At 49.1% G+C, this 21,655-nt stretch overlaps 2 protein-coding genes across 7 annotated transcripts; both read left to right on the forward strand.

The window, feature by feature from the left end:
- The first annotated feature begins 858 nt into the window (after window positions 1-858).
- On the forward strand, window positions 859-10,382 carry LOC310827747 (uncharacterized protein). 2 transcript variants are annotated; one of them, XM_083704143.1, is made up of 6 exons: window positions 859-947; window positions 3,792-4,287; window positions 4,486-4,564; window positions 4,835-4,917; window positions 5,645-5,771; window positions 7,181-10,382. In XM_083704143.1, exons 2-6 carry the CDS (start codon window positions 3,874-3,876, stop codon window positions 8,296-8,298), a joined length of 1,821 nt encoding a protein of 606 aa, XP_083560269.1. In that variant the 5' UTR covers window positions 859-947; window positions 3,792-3,873; the 3' UTR covers window positions 8,299-10,382. The 2 variants fall into 2 exon arrangements, with proteins under 2 accessions (XP_083560269.1, XP_083560270.1); XM_083704144.1 differs by lacking the exon at window positions 859-947 and having other exon boundaries at window positions 2,427-4,287.
- Window positions 10,383-13,155: 2,773 nt separating this feature from the next.
- LOC310827777 (zinc finger protein 34-like) lies at window positions 13,156-20,113 on the forward strand. 5 transcript variants are annotated; one of them, XM_083704212.1, is made up of 5 exons: window positions 13,201-13,277; window positions 14,168-14,294; window positions 14,597-14,808; window positions 16,568-16,675; window positions 19,022-20,113. In XM_083704212.1, the coding sequence occupies exons 3-5, from the start codon at window positions 14,706-14,708 to the stop codon at window positions 20,023-20,025; spliced, it is 1,215 nt and encodes a 404-aa protein (XP_083560338.1). In that variant the 5' UTR covers window positions 13,201-13,277; window positions 14,168-14,294; window positions 14,597-14,705; the 3' UTR covers window positions 20,026-20,113. The 5 variants fall into 5 exon arrangements, with proteins under 5 accessions (XP_083560340.1, XP_083560338.1, XP_083560337.1 ...); XM_083704211.1 differs by lacking the exon at window positions 13,201-13,277 and adding an exon at window positions 13,367-13,621; XM_083704214.1 differs by lacking the exon at window positions 14,597-14,808 and having other exon boundaries at window positions 13,156-13,277.
- Window positions 20,114-21,655: the final 1,542 nt, after the last annotated feature.

The following is a 21,655-nucleotide window of genomic DNA, read 5'->3' on the forward strand; positions in this document are numbered from 1 at the left end:
CCCCACAAAATAAAGAGTAGTAATCCACTTTTGGGGGTGTGATGAAACGGGGGGCGGGGCGGTTCAGTGCAAAAAGGTTGCATAACAATAGCAAAACTTTCAGTATATCTGAAGGAGCGTCTCCACCCCCATCGTTCAGCCTGGACACTGAGGTCCAACTCCGAGGGCCTTCTGGCAGCAAAGCTACAGGGAACCAGCCAGAGGGCCTTCTTGGTAGTGGCACCGGCCCTGTGGAATGCCCTCCCAGCAGATGTCAAAGGGAACTACCAGATTTTTAGAAGACATCTGAAGGCAGCCCTCTTTAGGGAAGCTTTTAATGTTTAATAGATTATTGTATTTTAATATTTTATTGGAAGCTGCCCAGAGTGGCTGGGGAAACCCAGCCAGATGGGCTTGGTATAAAATAATAATAATAATAATAATAATAATAATAATAATAATAATAATAATAATTTGGCATTGACTTGGATGTATTCCTTGATGCGCTTCCTATAAGACCATTGCCAAACTTTGGCACTGGTTTGGAGCGAACCGGGCAGCGTTGGGATTTGGGGTGATAGCTATGACCCTCAGAGCATCACTTATTCAGTGGGTGGGGGGGGGGTGGAGTTGCAAAATATACGGGTGTTTCGCTGCAAAAGGACCGCACAACTTTGGCACAGGTTTGGAGAGGATCCCAAATGTTGAGGTTAATAAAATTAAGCTTTTCTGGCGAGAGAGAAAGCGCAGAGAGGGAAAAGAGGGGGGGAGCTTGCTGCACTGGCTTGCCAAGGGTTAAAAGGAGCTGAGCTGGATTCCTAGAGAGGACAGGAACTGAGGGCGGGGGAGGTCTTCCAGAACAAAAGCCCCTCCCTCCCTCCCCCCCCCCCGTCTCTTTCTGCCCGGGGTCGCGGGGGCTTGCATTTGGCTCTCTCCAAGCGCCGCTTCTGGGCGCCTCCAGGGTCCTGGTGAGCTTCCTCTCTCTTCCCCTTGGGGTGCATTGGGGAGAAGGGGGTCCCAGGGCTGCAGGGGTGGGTGTGCATGGGGGGTGTGCGTGCTCATGTCATGCATGGGGGGTGGGGAGGACCCCCAAGTCAGGGAGAAGACGTCCCTTCCCCCTCCCTCTCTGCAAAGCCAGGAGGAGTTTGCAGCAGGTCTGCAACTCTGCTCTTCCTTGCCGTTTTGGGGAGGGGTCTTTGGGTCAGGGGGGAAGTGGCATGCAGATAAAACCCCGTTCAGGTGGATGGAAAAAGGTCACATTTATTATTATTAACGGGTTGTAGCTGGACGGAAACATTCGGACTTAAAATATATGCAGAAAATAATAAAAAAAGAAAACCTGACCCATGCAGTACAGAAAGAAAGACGGTTGGACGAGGGAGGGCAGAGGAAAGAAAAAAGCTTATTCGTTGGCTATTTCGCAGATTAGTTGGGCTGCAGGAGGCGAGCTGGGGAGACCACACATTCAAGAAACGCAAAAGTAACTTTTGCTTGGTTTAATAACAAATAATTCCCTTTACACTAAATTACATTATATCAATAAGTGTGACCCATCTACCAGGGTACTGAGAGAGCTACATGCTGCCCTTTATATACTATACCCAACAGCTTAATTAACACAACAGCACTTGCTATACTGCTTCACAGCTGTAATAATAATAACAATAACAATAACAATAATTTACTATTTATACCCTGCCCATCTGGCTGAGTTTCCCCAGCCACTCTGGGCGGCTCCCAAACGAGTGTTAAAAACAATACAGCATTAAATATTAAAAGCTTCCCTAAAGAGGGCTGCCTTCAAATGTCTTCTAAAAGTCTGGTAGTTGTTCTCGTTGACATCTGGTGTGAGGGCGTTCCACAGGGCGGGCGCCACCACCGAAAAGGCCCTCTGCCTGGTTCCCTGTAACTTGGCTTCTCGCAGGGAGGGAACCGCCAGAAATTCCCCGGTGCTGGACCTCAGTGTCAGCTGAACGATGGGGGTGGAGACGCTCCTTCAGGTATACTGGGCCGAGGATGTAAAACTAGGTCATGTTATTTGCTCTGGCCCTTAAAGACATACACATCTTGTGAACAATGAAACCTAAAATTTAAAGAAACCATTCAACAGTTGTAGCTGGACGGAAACATTCAGACATAAAATATATGCAGAAAATAATAAAAAAAGAAAACCTGACCTAATGCAGAAAGAAAGACTGTTGGAAGACGAGGGCAGAGAAAAGAAAAAAGCTTATTCGCGCGGTGCAGAGTTAAACCTCCCTCCCGCAGGAGGCAGGGATGACCACCAAAGTAGATGGCGTCCAAAGGAGTTGGGGGCCAGTGCATAGAGGAAGAGAGGGCGATGGGGTCTCCTAGCCAGGAGGACCATGTCTGCCTTCTTGCAGTCAGAGGCAGCCAAACTTCTGAATCCCAGTTGCTGGAAAAACACAGGCAGGGGAAGAGGCCCCTGCCCGGCCCCTGTGGGAACAGGAGGGGGGATTCAATAGCGGACCCCATGGCCTGATCCTACAGGACTTGTCTTCCGTTCAGATGCTGAGTTCCTCTGGATGCAAGCGAACCCTCCCTTGTCCTTCAGTTAGAAGAAAGCTTTCCCCACCACCCATTCATCAGGCAGGACAGGGGCGTAATCTAGACTCCTGGCTGACCCATATGCGCCCATTCAGACATGCAGCGTCTCAGGTGTCCAAATGATCTTCTGAGACTGAACCTGATGAGAAGCCCCCCAAGGAATTGAAGGCAGGGGAGACCTTGCTGGGAAGGAAGCAGACTTGGGGTGGGGGTGAAAGTGGCAGCCTCCCCCCACTGCTGAGAGTTACTGGGAGACCCTCTCCCACCAGCTAGAATTCCTGAGTTCTCTGGCAAAAGTGACAGATTGTTAAAGCACTCTAGGAGGGAGTCTTCTAGCAGCTTTCAGCATCCTTCACAAACTACAGTCCCCAGGATTTTTGGAAGAAGCTTTGGCTCTCTAAAAGTGGGGTGGTCCTGCTTTGCAGATACATGGCAGATGGGTCCCAGGTGTATCTGTCTGTCTGTCTGTCTGTCTGTTTCTTTCCTTTTGGAATAACTTTTGATTGGGTTTTATTAAAAAAAAAGGATCATAAGAAAAAGGGGGAACAAGATAGAGCAAGACCACTTTAATTTCCTAGAGCAGATCACAGCATTAAAACCCAATCTTAAAACCAGTTCAGAACCACTTACAGTCACAGACAGGAGGTATATCCTACTTGCTTTTGAGCGCTGTCCTGTGGCCCCACCCACATGCCCTTTGGCCTCGCCCATTTGGCTCTCAGGGGATTGGCCAGAGAAATATCTGGCCCTCAGAATAAAAAGCAAAAATGTCACTTCACTCCAGTAGTATGTTTGCAGATTTCAAGGGCTAGAAAATGAAGCAGGAAATTAAAGTGCACTGAAGTGGGGGTGGGAGGGAGAGCAACCCTAGAGGACCCCAGAGTTAGGAAACCCCACTCTAGCCTAGTGTCCACAGTGTCCACACTCGGTACAAATGACTCACTTGTCAATCACACCTCTGACTTCATTTGCTGATGGGAAACACTGAAATGGAGGAGCAACCAGTCGGATTCATCTCACAGAAATCCCTTCAGTTGCCTGCACCTTTTGCATAGTAACTTTCCTTTTAGGAGGGTTAGAGGATTCCTTTTTCTTTCTTATTGTTTGTTTCTTAAAGAAAGCTCAGAGTCTGGGCTGTCCAGCCCTGGTTCCTAGCAAGACTCAACCATGCTTGCTCAGGGAACCTTTTTCTTCTCTTGACCGTGTATGAATATTATAACAGAACAAAGTATTTGCTTTGGTAGCACCTCTCATTAGGACAGACAGAACTTGGCAGAAGAAAAAAAGGATTCCTTCTGATTTCTTGGAGGCTTCCTGAGAGCCCAGATGGAGGAGCCAGACTCAGCTGGTCCTGAAGCAGGAAGAGGCCATGCCATCAAAACTGAGAGCAGTGGGAGATTTTGGGAAAGCTCAGTGCAGAAGATCCTGGGTGAGGAGGACACCTTCAGCTCAGATGTGCAGAGAAAAAAGTTCAGGCAGTTCTGCTTCCAGGACGCCGAAGGACCCTCAGAGGCTTGCAGCCAACTCTACCACCTTTGCTATCAGTGGCTGAAGCCAGAAAGTCACACGAAAGCTGAGATGCTGGACCTGGTGGTCTTGGAGCAGTTCCTGGCTGTCCTTCCACTGGAGATGAAGAACTGGGTGAGGGAATGCGGAGCGGAGACCAGTTCCCAGGCAGTGGCTCTCGCTGAAGGTTTCCTCCTGCGTCAGGGAATGGAGAGGAAGCAGGCAGAGCAGCAGGTGAGAGAGACTTTCCTCTGGATGCTCCCAAGGGGCTGGGAACATGAGGGAGAGTATCCCCAAATTCCCTCAATGGACCATCAGTTTTTGGAAAGCATCCAAGGAATGAAACCGGATACCGCTAAAGTTTTTTCATCGGCCATTCCTTGTCTAATCTTTCTCCCCATTCTCAGTTCTCAATCCTTGTTGCTCTTTCAGGGAAAGATCTTTGCAGAAATGGGCCCCGATTCCCCTGAAGCAGAGAAGACTCCCTTGGACACCAGAGAGAGGCCACCAGGTAAGAAGGAATGAGGTTTTTTTCCTGTTTGGTTGCATTCTGTGGATTTAGGAACTGATTTGTGGGTTCTTTCCATCTTTTGGGGGAGGACACTTGGGGCCAAGAGCCCAAAGTGGGGGAGGTGTATTTTTACATAGCTAAAATACAAATGTCAAAATGCACACAGTAGATAAGGCTTTTTCTAAGGCCCACCTGTAGTTGGAGATGCACTGGTTCACTTCTAAGAGAAGCACACACTCCTGGCTTCCTTATTACTTTTTTCTATTGCAGGGGACAGAATGTTGCCGACCAAAGCTTCTCCTCCGTCTTTCCACGGTAGCGAAGGGGAAGAAGAGGCTGTGGAACCAGATCAGGCAGGTGGAAGGAGCCTTGTGGGGAAGGAAGCCGAGGGGTGGGCGAAGCAGAGGTGGCTCTGGGCCCAAACAAATCTCTCTCTTCCCCTTGGCTTCTGTCAACACTGCCCTGAACATGCCAGTCGAGGTTTATGCATTGAGAACAATGAACAACTCCCTCACCTTCACTAGGCTTCTGAATGTTGCTAGTATTATTTATCATTAGTTCAGTTTTATTTCTATACTGGTGGTTGAATGCTAAAATAAGCTCTTAAGCAGTTCACAAACTACAAAACAGTGGCCAGGATTCACCTAAGCAACCCCATCAGTACAATTCAAATACAGTGGTACCTTGGTTCTCTAACTTAATCCCTTCTGGGAGTCCGTTCGACTTCCGGAAGTGTTCGAAAACCAAGACACGGCTTCCGATTGGCTGCAGTAGCTTCCTGCACTCAATCGGAAGCCGCGTCAGATGTTTGGCTTCCGAAAAATGTTCGCAAACCGGAACACTCGCTTCCGGCTTTGCGGCGTTCAGGAGCCTATTTGTTTGGGAACCAAGCCATTCGAGTACCAAGGTACCATTGTAAAGGAATTCCATTGAGGCATTAAAATAAGCATCCATAGTTAAAATGTGCAGCAAACGAATCTTATAACAAGACGCGAAGGAACAGGCAGAAAACAACAGAGCAATGTGTAGTAGATAATCTGTATGTTGTTTAAGAAGTGGACCTGTCCCTTTTTATTTTAGGGTCCGGTGTGCTTTGAAGATGTAGCTGTTGGTTTCATAGACGAGGAAGGGGTGTTGCTGGATCCTGACCAGAGAGCTCTGCGTAAGGAAGTCATGGAGGAGAGTTGTGGGAGAATGGACTCTCTCGGTAAGGCTCCCTGTTCGAGCATGATATCTGTTTTGAAATGTAATACGTATCTCTGTATCAGCCTTTCTCAACCTGTGGGTCCCCAGATGATGTTGGACTACAACTCCCATCACCTCTAGTTAGCAAGGCCAGAGCTCAGGGATGATGGGAGTTGTAGTCCAACAACATCTGGGGACCCACAGGTTGAGAACCGCTGCTCTATATGGCAAACCTCTAGTATTTTGATGGAGCTCCACAGTCCTACCATCTGTGATTCTGACGCTCCCACAGCTCACCTTGAATGATTTGTGTGCAAATATTCTTCCTCCAGCTGTGCCTTTTAAAACCAGGAACAGGCTGGTCTGAACTGCCCACATCTTTTAAAACAGGGGTAGGCAACCTAAGGCCCATGGCCCAATCACCTTCTCAGTCTGGCCCACGGACGGTCCGGGAATCAGCGTGTTTTTTACATGAGTAGAATGGGTTTAACAGACTACTGTATTTTAATACTTTGTTGGAAGCTGCCTAGAGTGGCTGGGGAAACCCAGACAGATGGGCAGGGTATAAATAATTTAATATGCATCTCTGGGTTATTTGTGGGGCCTGCCTGGTGCTTTTACATGATTAGAATGTGTGCTTTTATGTAAAATGTATCTCTGGGTTATTTGTGGGGCAAAGGAATTCGTTCGTTCTCCCCCCCCCCCCAAAGAAAAATATAGTCTGGCCCACCACATGGAAAGAGGGACAGTGGACCGGCCCACGGCTGAAAAAGGTTGCTGACCACTGTGTTAAAAGATAGGCTTCAGAGTTGTTAGGGAACGTGCAGTAACTTTTGGGGGGGGGATTATTTTTGCTTCTGTCCATTTTCGGTTAACCTTGGAGATGGTCAGTCATCTCTTTAGTCAACTGAAAATAGACAGAAGCAAAAACAAACAAAAAACAGAAGTCGGACTAACAGATAAACATCTATACAGTCGTACCTTGGAAGTCGACTGGAATCCGTTCCGGAAATCCGTTTGACTTCCCAAACGTTTGGAAACTAAAGCGCCGCTTCCGATTGTCTCCAGAAAGCTCCTGCAGCCAATCGGAAGTGGCGGAAGCCCTGCAGGCGTTTGGGTTCCAAAGAACATTCGCAAACCGGAACACTCACTTTCCAGGTTTCCGGCGTTTGGGAGTCAAAATGTCTGAGTACCAAGGTGTTCGGGATCCAAGGTACTACAGTATACCTGTACACCAGGTAGCCAAATTTGTACTGGCAGCCAAGAATCTCCATTCCAGCTGTATGAATGCACTCCCAATTTTAAAACCTAATATTGTAAATTTATTTTTATGTTGTAAACTGCTAACTGACAAGCATTCATGAGAATTGTTCAATTATTTGGGACTCCATTTCTTCCTGAGGCTCTACTCCATTTCTCTTTTTGTTGCAGGTGGTGACGATTTGGAAATTAAGAACGAGGGAGACCACGACAAAATCCCCACAGTGGAGAAGTCATATGAAAATTCAGAGTGTGGAGAGAACTTCAGTCAGAGCTCCCATGCTACTTCCGATCAAAGAAATATCTCTGGGAAGAAACCTTATCAGTGCCTGGAATGTGGAAAGATCCTCAGTCGGAAGGAAATTCTCACTTCCCATCAAAGAATCCATACAGGGGAGAAGCCATATAAGTGTTTGGAATGTGGAAAGAGCTTCAGCCACAGAGCCAATCTCACAGCCCATCGAAGAATTCATATAGGGGAGAAACTATATTTGTGCTTGGAATGTGGAATGAGCTTCAAACGGAAGGAGAGTCTCACTTCCCATCAAAGAATTCACACAGGGGAGAAACCCTATCAGTGCTTGGAATGCGGAAAGAGCTTCACTCGGAGGGATAGTCTCACTTCACATCAAAGAGTTCATACAGGAGCAAAACCATATCCGTGCTTGGAATGTGGAAAGAGCTTTAGTCGGAAGGATAGCTTGACTTCCCATCAAAGAATTCATACAGGGGAGAAACCATATCAGTGTTTGGAATGTGGAAAGAGCTTCGCTCAGAGTACCCATCTCATTTCCCATCATAGAACTCACAGCGGGATGAAACCGTATCAGTGCTCAGAATGCGGAAAGAGCTTCAGTCAGAGCGCCCATCTCACTTCCCATCAGATAACTCACAGCGGAAAGAAACCCTATCAGTGCGTGGAATGTGGAAAGAGCTTCGGTTGGAAAGAAAGCCTCACTTCCCATCAAAAAATTCATGCACGGAAGAAGCCGTTTCGGTGCTCGGAATGTGGAAAGAGCTTCACCCAGAAGCAAAATCTCACAGCCCATCAAAAAACTCATACAGGGGAGAAACCCTATCAGTGCTTGGAGTGCGGAAAGAGCTTTAGTCAGAGCGCCCATCTCACTTTGCATCAGAGAATTCATGCAGGGACAAAACTATATGTTTGCTCTGAATGTGGAAAGAGCTTCAGTGAGAGCGGCCATCTCACTTCCCATCAAAGAACTCACCGGCCAAAATTACAGAATCGTAGGATGGTACAGTTGGAAGTCACCACCATGGTCATCTAGTCCAACCCCCTGCAATGCAGGAATCTCCACTACAGCATTCCATGACAGATGGACATCCAACCTCTCCTGAAAAACCTTCAGTGAAGGAGAGTCCACCACTTTCCACGGCTGTCTGTTCTACTTTCCAATGGCTCTCTTGTAACTGCATCAGGAAAATGATGAGATCCATCTAGCAGGACTAGTTTTTGAGAAGCTCAGTGCTGTGTCTTAATAATCACAGCATTCTTTTTAATTCCTCACAAGCCAACCATTTTATTATCTGTTCTAGAACCTTTCCTGGTATCCATCCCAAGCTTGAGCGTTCAGCAGTTACCTGGGTCTTCTCCCCTCACCCTTTTGTAGATGAGGACAATATTTGACCTTCTCTAGCCTGCAGGGACCTCATCTGTTCTCCAGGAATTCTCAAAGATTATAGACATAGTGTCTGAGATTGCATAAGCAAGTTCCTGTAGTACCCTTGGGTGCAGCACATCAGGCCCTGGAGATTTGAAAAGTAGCTAGATGTTCCTTTACCACCTCTTCCTATCCTGGGCTGCAGTTATTCTGTTAACACTGGGTTCAACACTGCTTTCCTTTTGGGTGAAGACAGAGGCAGAGTGGCTATTCCGCCTTCTATCACTTAATAGCATTTCTGCATCTTCTCCATGAAGAGGACCTGCTCCTTTCTTGTTATTCCTCTTGCTTTGAAGATAGCCGAAGAAACCCTTTGAGATTAGTTTTAACCTCTCTTCCAAGCCTGAGCTCATTTTCAGCTTTGGCCTGCCTGACCACCTCCCTTCAACAGCTGGCTACTGGAGTATTCTCTTCCTTCTTCGTGAGTTGCCCTTTCTTCCATTTGTTATCCATCCCATATCAGAGAAACCACATCAGTGTGTGGAGCGTGGAAAGGGTTTCAGACAGGGGGCCTGTCTCGTGGCCCATGAAATAATTCATACGGGGGATGGGACCAGATCAATGGCTGGGTACACATTTAAACTTAAGAGACTTTAATGAGTCTGTGGGTGAACATTGCAACAGTGTCATGTGGCAACCTAGCAAAGAAGTTGACTTTTTTCTCAAAGCTGTAGAGTACACAACCAGTGTCCAATCTTTCTTCATACTCAGGTCTCGGAGGTGCAAGTCATGGGTTCATGGTACTCAATCCCTTCTCCACATCCATCACATCTGGAAAGAGGGTGAAGAGCAATATGGCAACACTGCTGAGATAGCCCTCAGTGCTGAGCTCTTAAAAGAAGTTGGCAAGCAATTCGTGTACTTCAGGAACCTCCAAGTTGCAAATTTGCGGTGCTCCTAACCACTACTGTTCTCCTTGGCACACCCAGGATGGCGGCGGTGCCCCCTTTGAAGCTGTTTCTAGTATTTGCTGAGCACTCCCAGGTCATATGCCAGAAAAGCCAGAGGTTTCAGGCTTTCCTGTGTGAGAAGCTTAAGACAAGGATTCCCTTGCTGCTGTCCTCCTTCGATTATTCAAAGTAATCTGAGCAGATGCCAGGATTGTATCTCTGAGGAAGAGTTACTTGTTCATTGTACTCAAAGGTGCTTGGGAGCAACGCCAAAGCCATTTTGTTTTCTTCGGCCAACTCCAGTCCTCATCTGCACGCATCCAATACATGGATGAAGCCTTAGATTGAACCCAAATTCCAAATATCTCATCCCGGTGGCAGCATCTGAGACCTTTTCCCAGGCCATGTGCACAGAGTACCAGATCTCAACCGGTGGGACATTTTTGCCTGTGTCTCGCATCTATTCCTTGAGCAGGGGACCCTGTTCTGCTCCTCCCCCCCCCCCAGTGTGAACTGAGACTCGGTCTCAACGGACCAGGTATTTTTGGAATCATGTCAGGTGTGTGTGTCTCCAAGGCCTTGCAGCCCTCTTCCCATGAACCCTGAGCTCCAAAGATTGTTGGTTCTCACACTCCCAAAAAGTCTTGCTCCTTTTCTCAAGGTTTGGAAACCGCTCTGCCCAATGTATAACTTTTCTTTATGTGTATCCAGTCTACCAATCTTATCACCTGTGCTTCTTTCCCATCAGCTATTATTGAGTGCTAATGTCTTTATTGCAACATTAAAATATATTGCAAAATACATTGATGGTTCTGGTTGCATATTCTGTTGCAGTGTATCAGAGTGCAAAGCCCCCAAGGACCTTCTGAAGAGCATGAACTCTCCAGAGACTCCTGGGGAAGCCAGCTTTCTGAGTGAGTAGGAGTTTTTGTCAGGATAGGATCACTTCTTCACTGCAGAGCCTGGCTGCAAGATCCAACCCACCTCTTCCACTTCTTCCCTGTTCTCATAGTGGCCAAATAGCCCTAAGAACCCAGCCCTTCATCATGTGCCACCCCCAGGGGAAGTCAGGAGGGTGGCAACACAAGAAGGGGCCTTTTCTGCGGGTTCGATCCCCAAGAGCTACATGTTCCTGCATTGCAGGGGGTGGGACTAGACAATCTCAGGGTCCCTTCCCAATGTACAAGTCTATAATTCTGTGATATCTTGGGTGTTGTGTGAAAACATTCCTCCTCTCCCAGGCCATCAGCTATCTTTTGTTTGTTACGCAAAACAAAACTTTTTAATCTTTTTGAAATAATTTTTATTTGGTTTTACAAGTATGAAATTATAACAATACAGCCAAACACATCCATATTTAAAGATTCCTCCGAATTTCAGGACTTCCCACCTTCCCAGTACATTTTTGAGCACAATTCAAAGTGTTGGTGCTGACCTTTAAAGCCCTAAATGGCCTCAGTCCTGTATACCTGAAGGAGCATCTCCACCTCCATCGTTCTGCCCGGACACTGAGGTCCAGCTCCAAGGGCCTTCTGGCGGTTCCCTCCCTGCGAGAAGCCAAGTTACAGGGAACCAGGCAGAGGGCCTTCTCAGTAGTGGCGCCTGCCCTGTGGAACGCCCTCCCATCACATGTCAAGGAAATATCCGACTTTTAGAAGACATCTGAAGGGAGCCCTGTTTAGGGAAGCTTTTAATGTTTAACAGACCACTGTATATTAATACTTTGTTGGAAGCCTCCCAGAGTGGCTGGGGAAACCCGGCCAGATGTGTGGGGTATAAATAAATTATTATTATTATTATTATTATTATTATTATTATTATTATTATTTCCCTCCATGGGTCCTACGGTCAACCTTATCAACTGCATATTGTTCAGTAATACATGTTTTATGTCACTCCATTTTCTCTATAGTATATATGGTATTTTACACTGGGGAAGGCATTGTTTTTGTTTGTTGCCATGATATGCATTTTTGGGTTTTCATTTTGTAAACTGCGCTGTGATCTTCGAATGAAGGGCGGTATAGAAACTCAGTAAATAATAATACAATAGGAGTCGAGATAGACTGCCTCTGTTGCTGAAGGTTTCACTCTGAAGAACATAAGAAGAGGCCGCTGGATCAGGCCTGTGGCCCATTGAGTCCAGCATCCTGTTCTCACAGGGACCGACCAGAGACCCTATTATGGGAAACCCTCAAACATAACCCAAGTACTGCCTGCAGTTTCCACCAAATTCAGAAGCACATCAATTTGGAACCGGTTCAGAGTCAATGGGACAAGGTTGGGTTTGGGGTCATTTACTTGTCATCCTGGTTTGGGTGTTGATTACTCAGTTTGGGGGAAGGCACAAAATGGATTCACAGCACAAGACTGGCACCAGTTTGGAGTCAATAGGTGGATTATTTTGGCATTTACATGTATCAACTGCTCAGTTTAGGGGACATGGAGTTCGCAATACAAACGGCCACTAAACTTTGGCATCAGGTTGGGAGAATCCGAAATTTCGGATTAATGGAGCTGTATTCTTTTGGGAATTATGGGGTCAGAACTACCTAAATCATATAGAAATTTATTTGTGTCTGCTACTACAGAAGCAAGAATGTTGCTCGCCCCAAAATGGAAAGAAGCAGAGGTCCCAGCAAAGGAAGAATGAATACAAAAAACTTCAGGAATATGCAAAAATGCCGAAACTTGCTGGAAGAATAAGAAATCGAGATAAACTTTTTATAAAAGAATGGAAATGGTTTATTGGATATTTACAGATAAACTGCAAACAGATAAAAACATTAGCAGGATTATTGTATTAACCTGCAGTTATATTTAAAGTAGATAAACAAGTGAGCAAATTAAATGAATTTGGATATGCAGTAGAGAGATAAATTTACTTAATTTTACTAAATTTTTCCTTAATTTATACATTTCCTTAATTTTCCTAACATTTCAAAACTCCCCCCCCCCTTCTGCGGTTCCTTAAAGTTATTTAATATATACATTTTCTTAATTTTCCTAACATTTCAGAACTTCCCCCTATTTCTGCGGTTCCTTAGTTATATTATATATAACTTTAAGGAACCGCAGAAAGGGGGAAGTCAAGTTTTGAAATGTTACAATGACTGTAAAATTAAGGAAATGTATCAACCTGAAAAGTGTTTGTTTTTAAATTAAAAATGTAGCTGTATTGAGACGCATCACGGCCTCTGATCCCCGCGGGGAGCCCTCTCCACGAATTTGCCTAATCCTTTGGAAGCCCCCTCCCCTCCCCGGCCCCCCATTGTTCTGTCGGGGGTCCCGCGCCCCCTCTCTCCTGTCCCCCGGGCTTTGCTCTCGATTTGGAGAGGCGGCGAGGCTCGGCGCAGCTCCGGGGAGAGGGAGGCTGCCTTCAGGCCCGCCGTGCGCCCCGGGAGCCTGGACGGCGGGGACGGGAAGGAAGGCGCTTAATCGGGGGCGCGGGGCGCCGTCCCGTCGCCGCCGCCTCTCCCGGCAGCCCGGCAGGTAGGGGAGGGCGCGGAGGGGCGCACGGCGCGCGCGGAGCTCGGAGTCTCCGCGAGGCCCCGGCTCGACGGGGCGGGATAAAAAGGCGGCGCCGGCTCGCAGCGCCTCCCCGAGCGCCCTTTGCACTCCGACTGGCGGAAGCGGAGGCTACGCGGCTGCGGCCGCCCAGCCTGGCCGGGGATGGCGGCGCTGGCGGGGCGCCAGGTACCGGCAGCCCTCGAGGCGAGGCGCCCGCGGCGTCCAGGGACCGCGCCCGCCCGGCCCAGGAGGCGGTGCAGCGCCAGATGCTGCCGCCGCTGGAGAGCCTCCGAGCCCCGGGAGGCTGCGCGCGGCGGTGGCGGCGGCGTCCAGGCGCGCTGGGGGATGCGGGAGCCGAGGGGGCGCCGGCGGGGGAAGGGAAGGGGAACCCCCTCCTCTGCAGCGGGGCCCGAGGGCCTTGATCCAGATGGGCCGTGGCGCTCCAGCGTCTCCTCCGGTGGAGAGCGGGCGGCCTTCTGTTGGGGGGCAGCAGGGGTGCCAAATGGATTAAAATATTGGGGGGTGACCAGGTAAGCCCCACTCCAGGACAGATGGATTTCTTTGCCTAGGGAGTTACTGAGATTGAGGCCTGTCTGAGCTCTGGGCTCCTAATCTATGGGGAAAGCCGCTCTGCACATGCTCAGGAGCACCATTTCATTTATGATTGGCCCCTCTTGTTCACTGTTGCTTCCCTTGCTCTGGGGCCGAAGCCCAGCATGGAAAACAAGGCAGGGTCCAGAATCCAGTTGCAAGGGAGGAGATTCAGACTAAACCTTTTGAAGGCCAGACCAGAAGGGGCTCCCTTGGTGGACTCCCCTTCCTTGGGGGCTTTTAAGCAGAGGTTGGGTGGCCATCCCTGCATGCTTGTGGAGATTCCTGCCTTGCAGCGGGTTGGTCTGGATGACCCTCAGGGTCCCTTCCACCTGTACAGTTCTTTGATCTACAGGGGTTGTGTCAAGAGGTTCCACAGCCCCCGGCCCTGTGTGTTCCAGGGGGTCCGTGAACCCCCCTCGTGTCACACGATGGAAAGAGATTTCTCTAAGGAGTCAGGTCCCCCTTTTCTTTCTTTCTCTCAGCTTCCAGTGACCTTTGAGGACGTGGCCGTCTATTTCTCTCCAGAGGAGTGGCCCCTGCTGACGGACTGGCAGAGGGACCTCTATTATGATGTCATGCAGGGCAACTTTGAGCTGGTGGCTTCACTGGGTGAGCATCTTGGGGGCAAAGCATCTTCAGGGCCCACAGCCAGCGTTAGAAACTCAGATATATAAGCTGGTTGCCAAATGGCACATTGACTGTGGGTGGAATGTCTAGGGGCCATTCCCCACCCCCTATGAAATCTATTATTATTATTATTCATTTAATTTCTATACCACTTTATATCTGAAAGAAAAACAACCTCAAAGCAGTTTTACAACCCATTAAAACATTGAGCATAAAACAAATTCACGCTTCGAGGAAATTGTTTCTGATTCTTCTCTAAGTGACATTTTGCTTTCCCCATACAGTCGTACCTTGGAAGCCAAACGGAATCTGTTCCAGAAGTCTGTTTGACTTCCAAAACGTTTGGAAACCAAAGCGCCGCTTCCGATTGGCTGCAGAAGGAAGCTGCGTTGGATGTTGGGGTTCCAAAGAGCCTTTGCAAACCTGAACACTCAATTTTGGGTTTGTGATGTTCGGGAGCCAAAACGTTTGAGTCGCAAGGCGTTCGGGATCCAAGGTACAACTGTATTTATTTACCTAAATTTATAAAGCTGCCCCATAGCAGGCGCTCTAGGAAGCCAGGGTGGAGCAGTGGTTAGAGTGTCAGAGGAGGACCTGGGTTTGAATCCCCACCAGGCCATGAAGCTCTCCCTGGGTGATGTTGAAGCCAAAACAAAAACAAAGGGGCCATACTCTGTTTTTATTTGCTGATTACATACATTTTATTGTTATTTTAAACAACGCTTAAACAACATAGAATAAAAATAAACATGAGAACGTAAAAAAGAGACAGGCATACTACATAACTATAAGATTCACAGTTTCAATTCTATAGAGTTTAATCTAATACAGTGGTACCTCGGGATGCGAACATGATACGTTCCGGAGCCCCATTCGCATCCAGAAGCAAATGTAACTAGCGACGGCACATCTGTGCACCCCGCGACGCTTTTCGCCGCTTCTGTGCATGTGCGTGACGTCATTTTGAGTGTCTGCACATGCGCGAGCGGCGAAACCCGGAAGTAATGCGCCCTGTTACTTCCGCGTTGCCGCAGAGCGCAACTCGAACACGCTCAACATGAAGCATATTCAACCCAAGGTATGACTGTATATAGATATTATTATCCAAATACACATATATTATTTTTAACCTTGCTACATTTTGTATAAATGTGCTCCAATGTGAGGTTGAGAGGGAGTAACTGGCCCAAGGTCACATTGAGCTTCATGGCTGAGTGGGGATTTGAACCCTGGTCTCTGTCTCCAGGGCCCCAGTCTGACGCTCTAACCACTGCTCCACACTGGCTGCCTTATGAACAAGGAACATGGGAGGAAGTCCCTTACTGGCCAAAGTGCAAACCCCTCATCCTCACTTGCCCACCTGCAAAATGGGAATAGCAGTGACTTACTTCAGAGGAGCTGGGTGTTGAAGGAAACAACATCTGAAAAGAGTGAGATAAGTCAACGGCCTTATAGCTATTGGAACTGGGATTCCCGCAAGAGGTTTTGGGGCCTGATGTTCAAAACAGATGTAAAGTGGTACCTTGGAAGTCGGACGGAATCTGTTCTGGAAGTTCATTCAACTTCCGAAAACATTCAGAAACCAAGACGTGGCTTCCGATTGGCTGCAGGAAGCTCCTGCAGCCAATTGGAAGCTGCATCGGATGTTCGGGTTCCAAAGAGCCTTCGCAAACCGGAACACTCACTTCTGGGTTTGCGGCGTTCAGGAGCCAAAACGTTTGAGTCGCAAGGCGTTCGGGATCCAAGGAACGACTATATTTAAGGAGAAACTGGAGTGTGCACAGGTGCAGTTTTCTGGATACTGTCTGTGCAGGGAAAGGATGCTCAGGAGAGAATTTCACTGCCACTCCCAAGAAGGGCTCTGCTGCACAGGTCTTCCTGGCGGTGGCTACTGGGAGTTGTAGTCCACAGTGTCTGGACAGCACCAGACTGACAAAGGCTGTCTTTAAGTGCACACGCTTAAGGTGGAAAACCTGCCCTGCCTCAGAGTGAACGGAGGGCAGAGCGACTGGTTCTGGCCCCTGGGGCACTGCAGGGCATCACAGCTATGATGTAGTGAGTGCAGCAGAATGGAAGACGAGAGGAAGGGGCTCTGAATTCTGGCCTCACACAGGGTGCCCCTGGAATTTGAAAGACCCAAGCCTGCCCACGCCAGGAGCTCCTGCACGCCTCGGAAAGGCAGGGTTTCCTTTTGTCCGTTCTCCTGCTGCTAGCAAAGGCCGACTTTTCTTTCTTTGCTGTCTGTCTGCACACAGGAGCTGTTCCTCCCAGACCGGAGCTTTTGTCCCGGATTGAGCGAGGGGAAGAGCCCAGCATTGTGGGTCGCCCTGGGCAAGGGGACAGAGACGCCATGGGGAGTGCCGGTGAGTATAGAATCCTAGAATTGTGTGGCTAGAAGGGACCCCCGGGGAACCTGCAAAGAAGGAATCTCAGCTGAAGAAATCCTGAGACAGATGTCCAACCAAGAGGGCCAGATTCAGACTTTAGAGGCCATAATAATAATAATAATAATTTATTTATACCCATCTGACTGGGTTGCTCCCACTACTCTGGGTGGCTCCCAACAAAATATTAAAAACATGATAAAACATCAAACATTAAAAACTTCCCTAAACAGGGCTGCCTTCAGATGTCTTCTAAAAGTCAGATAGTTGCTTATTTCCTTGACATCTGATGTGAGGGTGTTCCACATGGTGGGTGCCACCACTGAGAAGGCCCTCTGCCTGGTTCCCTGTAACCTCACTTCTGGCAGGGAGGGAACTGCCAGAAGGCCCTCGGAGCTGCACCTCAGTGTCCAGGCAGAACGACGGGGGTAGAGACGCTCCTTCAGGTAGACTGGGCCTTTGAGGCCGTTTAGGGCTTTAAAGGTCAGCACCAACACTTTGAATTGTGCCTGGAAACATACTGGGAGCCAATGTAGGTCTTTCTCGGCGGCTGCTCCCAGTCACCAGTCTAGCTGCCGCATTCTGGATTAGTTGCAGTTTCTGGGTCAAGCAGTAGTTGAAGCAGGAGATAACCAGAGCATGCACCACTCTGGCGAGACAGTCTGTGGGCAGGTAAGGTCTCAAACGGCGTACCAGATAAGTCTGGCAGACAGCTGCCCTGGACACAGAATGGATCTGCGCCTCCATGGACAACTGTGAATCCAAAATGACCCCAGGCTGCATACCTGGGAGCCCCCATACAGATCTCATTCAACTTACAAATGATAATAAACTGTAAAATAAAACTGTATTTTTCAAAATGAAACAAAACCTACAATAGGATGAAAAACAATGTTTGTTTTGCTATACTTCCACCAGGGGTAGGCAACCTAAGGCCCAGGGGCCGGATGTGGCCCAATCGCCTTCTCAATCCGGCCTGTGGATGGTCTGGGAATCATCGTGTTTTTACATGAGTAGAATGTGTGCTTTTATTTAAAATGCATCGCTGTGGTGCATAGGAATTCCTTCATTATTTCCCCCCCCCCAAAATATAGTCCAGCCCCCCTGAAGGTCTGAGGGACGGTGGACCGGCCCATGGCTGAAAAAGGTTGCTGACTCCTGATCTACTTTATTTATATTTGGAAAAATATCTCTTCCTTTTTCTAATTGCTCAGATCCCGAAAACTAATCTTCGGTCATATACCTGCTTCTGTACTTAGTAGAGATCTAGGCACCCGGCTTCTGTTGCTTCTGCTGGGATTTTTAATAGACTTCAAGTGAGAACGCTAACGCTCCACTGAGCAATTTGTGACCATTGATGTTAGAAATCTGGCAGTGGAAATTTTCCATGGTGCCTCCCTTTCCCTTGATGTCCTAAGCAGGTGCTCATTTTGCTTCATTCTGGCAACCAACCTCTCTTTTAAAACCCTCCAATGAATCAGAGAATCGTTGCGCTGGAAAAGCAGCCGGAGTGCCGGGCTGGATGGGCCAGTGTTCCTCCCTCCCACCTTTCTCCTGGGAGACAGGAACATTCCCTTCTGCGGCAGGAAGCCTTCTCCTGCGTTTGATCTTGTGAGGCACCCAGGCGTCGTCCTGGACTCAGAGGCATCGGTCACCTTGAGCTCAGGACAACCTCACCTCCCTCACAGGAGTGTTGTAAAGAAAACATGTGCGAGGGAAGGGATCATTTGCAACACCTTCCACAGATCAATGGAATGAAGAAAAGCCTGTCAGGAAAATCATCATCATCATCAAAACACCGGGAATATTCAGGAACATACCAGAGAGTAAATCTTACTGAACTCATTGGGATTGCAGTGTAAGGATGCCCAGTCTTGACCCCATTACCTGGGAGTCAGCTCCATTAAAAACAGTGGGATTACTTCTGAGTAAACAGAGCAGTTCCAGAGGAATAAACACTCCCTGCGTTTCCTCAGAAATGTCTGGCTGCGGAAGCAACGCAGTGAAAGAATTTAAAGTAGATTGGTGACCTTTTCCTTCCAAATTGTAGGGAGGGTTTCTTATGCCAACTTCGCCCTTCATTCAGTGCAGGGATTTTATTATTGGTATAAACAGAACTCTATTTTTGCACCTACACACACCCCTTTTAGAGCGGGTGGAAAAAGGAAAAACGGGACATTTCTAGGATCAAATTAGAATCTGGGGCAGCTTCTGTAATTCTGGGACTGTTCCTGGAAAACCAGGACACTTGGAGGGTATGTGGTGGCCTGATCCAGCAGGTTCTCCTTATGTAGGTTTTATGTATTCAACTCCTTCTTCCTGCAGGAGAGTCGAGCATGAACTGGCAGGCAATGAAAGAGGAGCCGAGGGGGGACTGGAACCCGCCTGCCTCCCCTCCCTGGTCCCTCTCGGGACCCCAGTTCCTTTCCCTCCAAGAGCTGTGTCCCACGTGGTGCCAGGTGGAGCTGACGAACATCCGGAGCCTTGCCCAAGAGGGGCCTCTGGAGACAGGCGCGCTGCAGGAGCCCCAGCTGCTGATCTGTGGCGACTGCGGGAGGAGCTTTGAGGACGGGGGCTCCCTGGCGGACCACCAGGCCACCCACGAGGAGCAGAAAGGCCCCTTCGCCTGCTCTTCCTGCGGGAAGCTCTTCCTCTACCGCCTCAACCTCCTGACCCACAAGAAGCACCGGGCGAAGGCTCAGCTTGCCTGCGCCCCCTGCGGCCGCCGCTTCTGCCTCAAGGGGGACCTCCTGCGCCACCGGGCCAGCCACGCAGCCAAGGAACTCTACCCTTGCGGCACTTGCGGCGAGGTCTTCCAGCGCAAGGCCCACCTGCTGGCCCACGAGGCAGTGGAGCATGCTGGAAGGGCAGGCTGCAACTGCCCCGAGTGCGGGGAGGCTGTGGGTGGGGAGGCGGAGCTCGTGCAGCACCTGGCGGCGCACCACGAGGAGCGCCGCCCCTTCGCCTGCACCTTGTGCCCAGAGACCTTCAGCTGGAAGGAGGGCCTGCGGCTGCACCAGCGGTCCCACGCCCAGGAGGGGGGCCACCGCTGCCCAGACTGCGGGAAGAGCTTCAGCCGCCGCGGGAACCTGCTGACCCACCAGCGCATGCACACCGGGGACCTGCCCTTTGCCTGCTCCGAGTGCGGGCGCGCTTTCCCCACCAACGTCGCCCTTGTGGCTCACAGCAAGATGCACCTCCGGGGCAAGACGTTCGCCTGCCAGCAGTGCGGCGGCTGCTTTCGCTCGCGGGAGAAGCTCCTCCAGCACCAGAGCCACCACAACGGGCGGCTGGAGGAGGACGGGGTCAAGGAGGAGGGAGAGGCGTAATGCCCCAGTTCTGCTTGTAGGTGGAGCAAGTCAGACTCCTCCTCACTCTCCATTATCTCGGACTCGTCATAAATCTGTTTTTCAAAAACGCACCTTGACTGGTTTGTTTTGTTTGTTGTCTTTCCCTCCCACCTTCTTATTTTTTTTTTTAAAATATATTCTTTTCCCCCCCCATTCATTACATACATCTCAAATTCTTAACATTTTCTATATAATCCTCCCTCCCTCCCTTCCAGGGCTTCCCCCAACATCCGCTTCTGGTTCATTTCTCTTTTCACCCACTTTGCTGTCTCCTAACAGAAAAAAATTATTAATAACAACATCAAGCCTAAAAACATAAAAATAGAAGTAAATACACCATAATAGTTCACTATCTTCTAAACATTTTCTAATACTAATAATGTAAATGTTTATTTAAATCCTGCCAGCAAGTCTTTTGACTTTCTTTGTTTCTGCAAATATGGTTCCCATTCTTTTTCACTGTTGTCTCTTTCTCTTCATCTGTTGTCATTTTTGCCAAGTCTGCACAGTTCATCACCTTCTCTTGCCAGTGTTCTTTAGCTGGTACTTCTCCAGCCTTCCAATTTTGTGCAATCAACATTTTTGCTGATGCAGCGGCATTCGGCTTCCCGCCTTCTTGCCAAGCTCAGGGTTCTCCTCTGTGAAGTGGCTGAGGATGAGAGAAGGCAGGGACTGGCTGCCAAGGTCAGCCCAGGGAGCTCCATGGCCAAGTGGCCGGATTTGAACCCTGCTCTCTCCCAGGTCCCAGGCCGACACCCTGGAGCACAGTATCACATCACCTTGCATGTTCACCTGAGGTCCTTGGGGGGCTGGGTGGGGCCTGGCAGGGGGAAGGTGGGGCCCAGAGATACAGGGAGCCTTGTGCCCACCAAACACCTCCAGGGGTGATCGCATTTCCTCTTTATGCACCCCAAGTTGTATTGCAACTTCACCCTTCCAAGGCGAGCGTTCTGGGCAGCTGTGGAGGGTTATTGCACATCTTCCATGGGGCCTCTTTGTGCCTTTTTGCTCCCTTGGGGAAATCGTGTGATATCACAGGGGAAATCTGTAATAAAGGAACCCACTGCTGCCTTCCCCAGCACTTCTAATATTGGATAGCTTTAGCATACTTGGGAATCAAAGGTTTTGTGTGTCTTTTGCAGGAAATGCCTACTGTTTCTCGTGTATTTTGCGATCCCTCGGGAGCCAAGTGCCAAGGGGAAGACTTGGGCCAATTGTTGGGACACCTGGGGTCATCTCTAGTCCAACCCCTGTCATGCAGGACTCTCAAGCAAAGCATCCCTGACAGATGGCCATCCAACCGCTGTCTAAAAAGCTCCAGTGGAAGAGTGCCCACCATTTTCCGAGGGAAGAGCTTCCTGCTGTTTAGATGGAATCTCCTTTCTTGTGATTTTAATCCAGCTGTTCTCCACCTGTGGGTCCCCAGATGTTGTTGGACTACAACTCTGGCCTTGCTAGCTAGGGATGATGGGAGTTGTAGTCCAACAACATCTGGGAAGCCCAGGTGGAGAACCGCTGATCCATTGGTTCAGGGTCCTGCTCTCTGGAGCGGCAGAAAGCAGGCTTGCTCCATCTTCCAGGCGACAGCCCTTCAGACGGGGGTGCAAAC

Source organism: Podarcis gaigeae (assembly GCF_964106915.1).
Source record: "Podarcis gaigeae genome assembly, chromosome: 12".
Lineage (NCBI taxonomy): Eukaryota > Metazoa > Chordata > Lepidosauria > Squamata > Lacertidae > Podarcis > Podarcis gaigeae.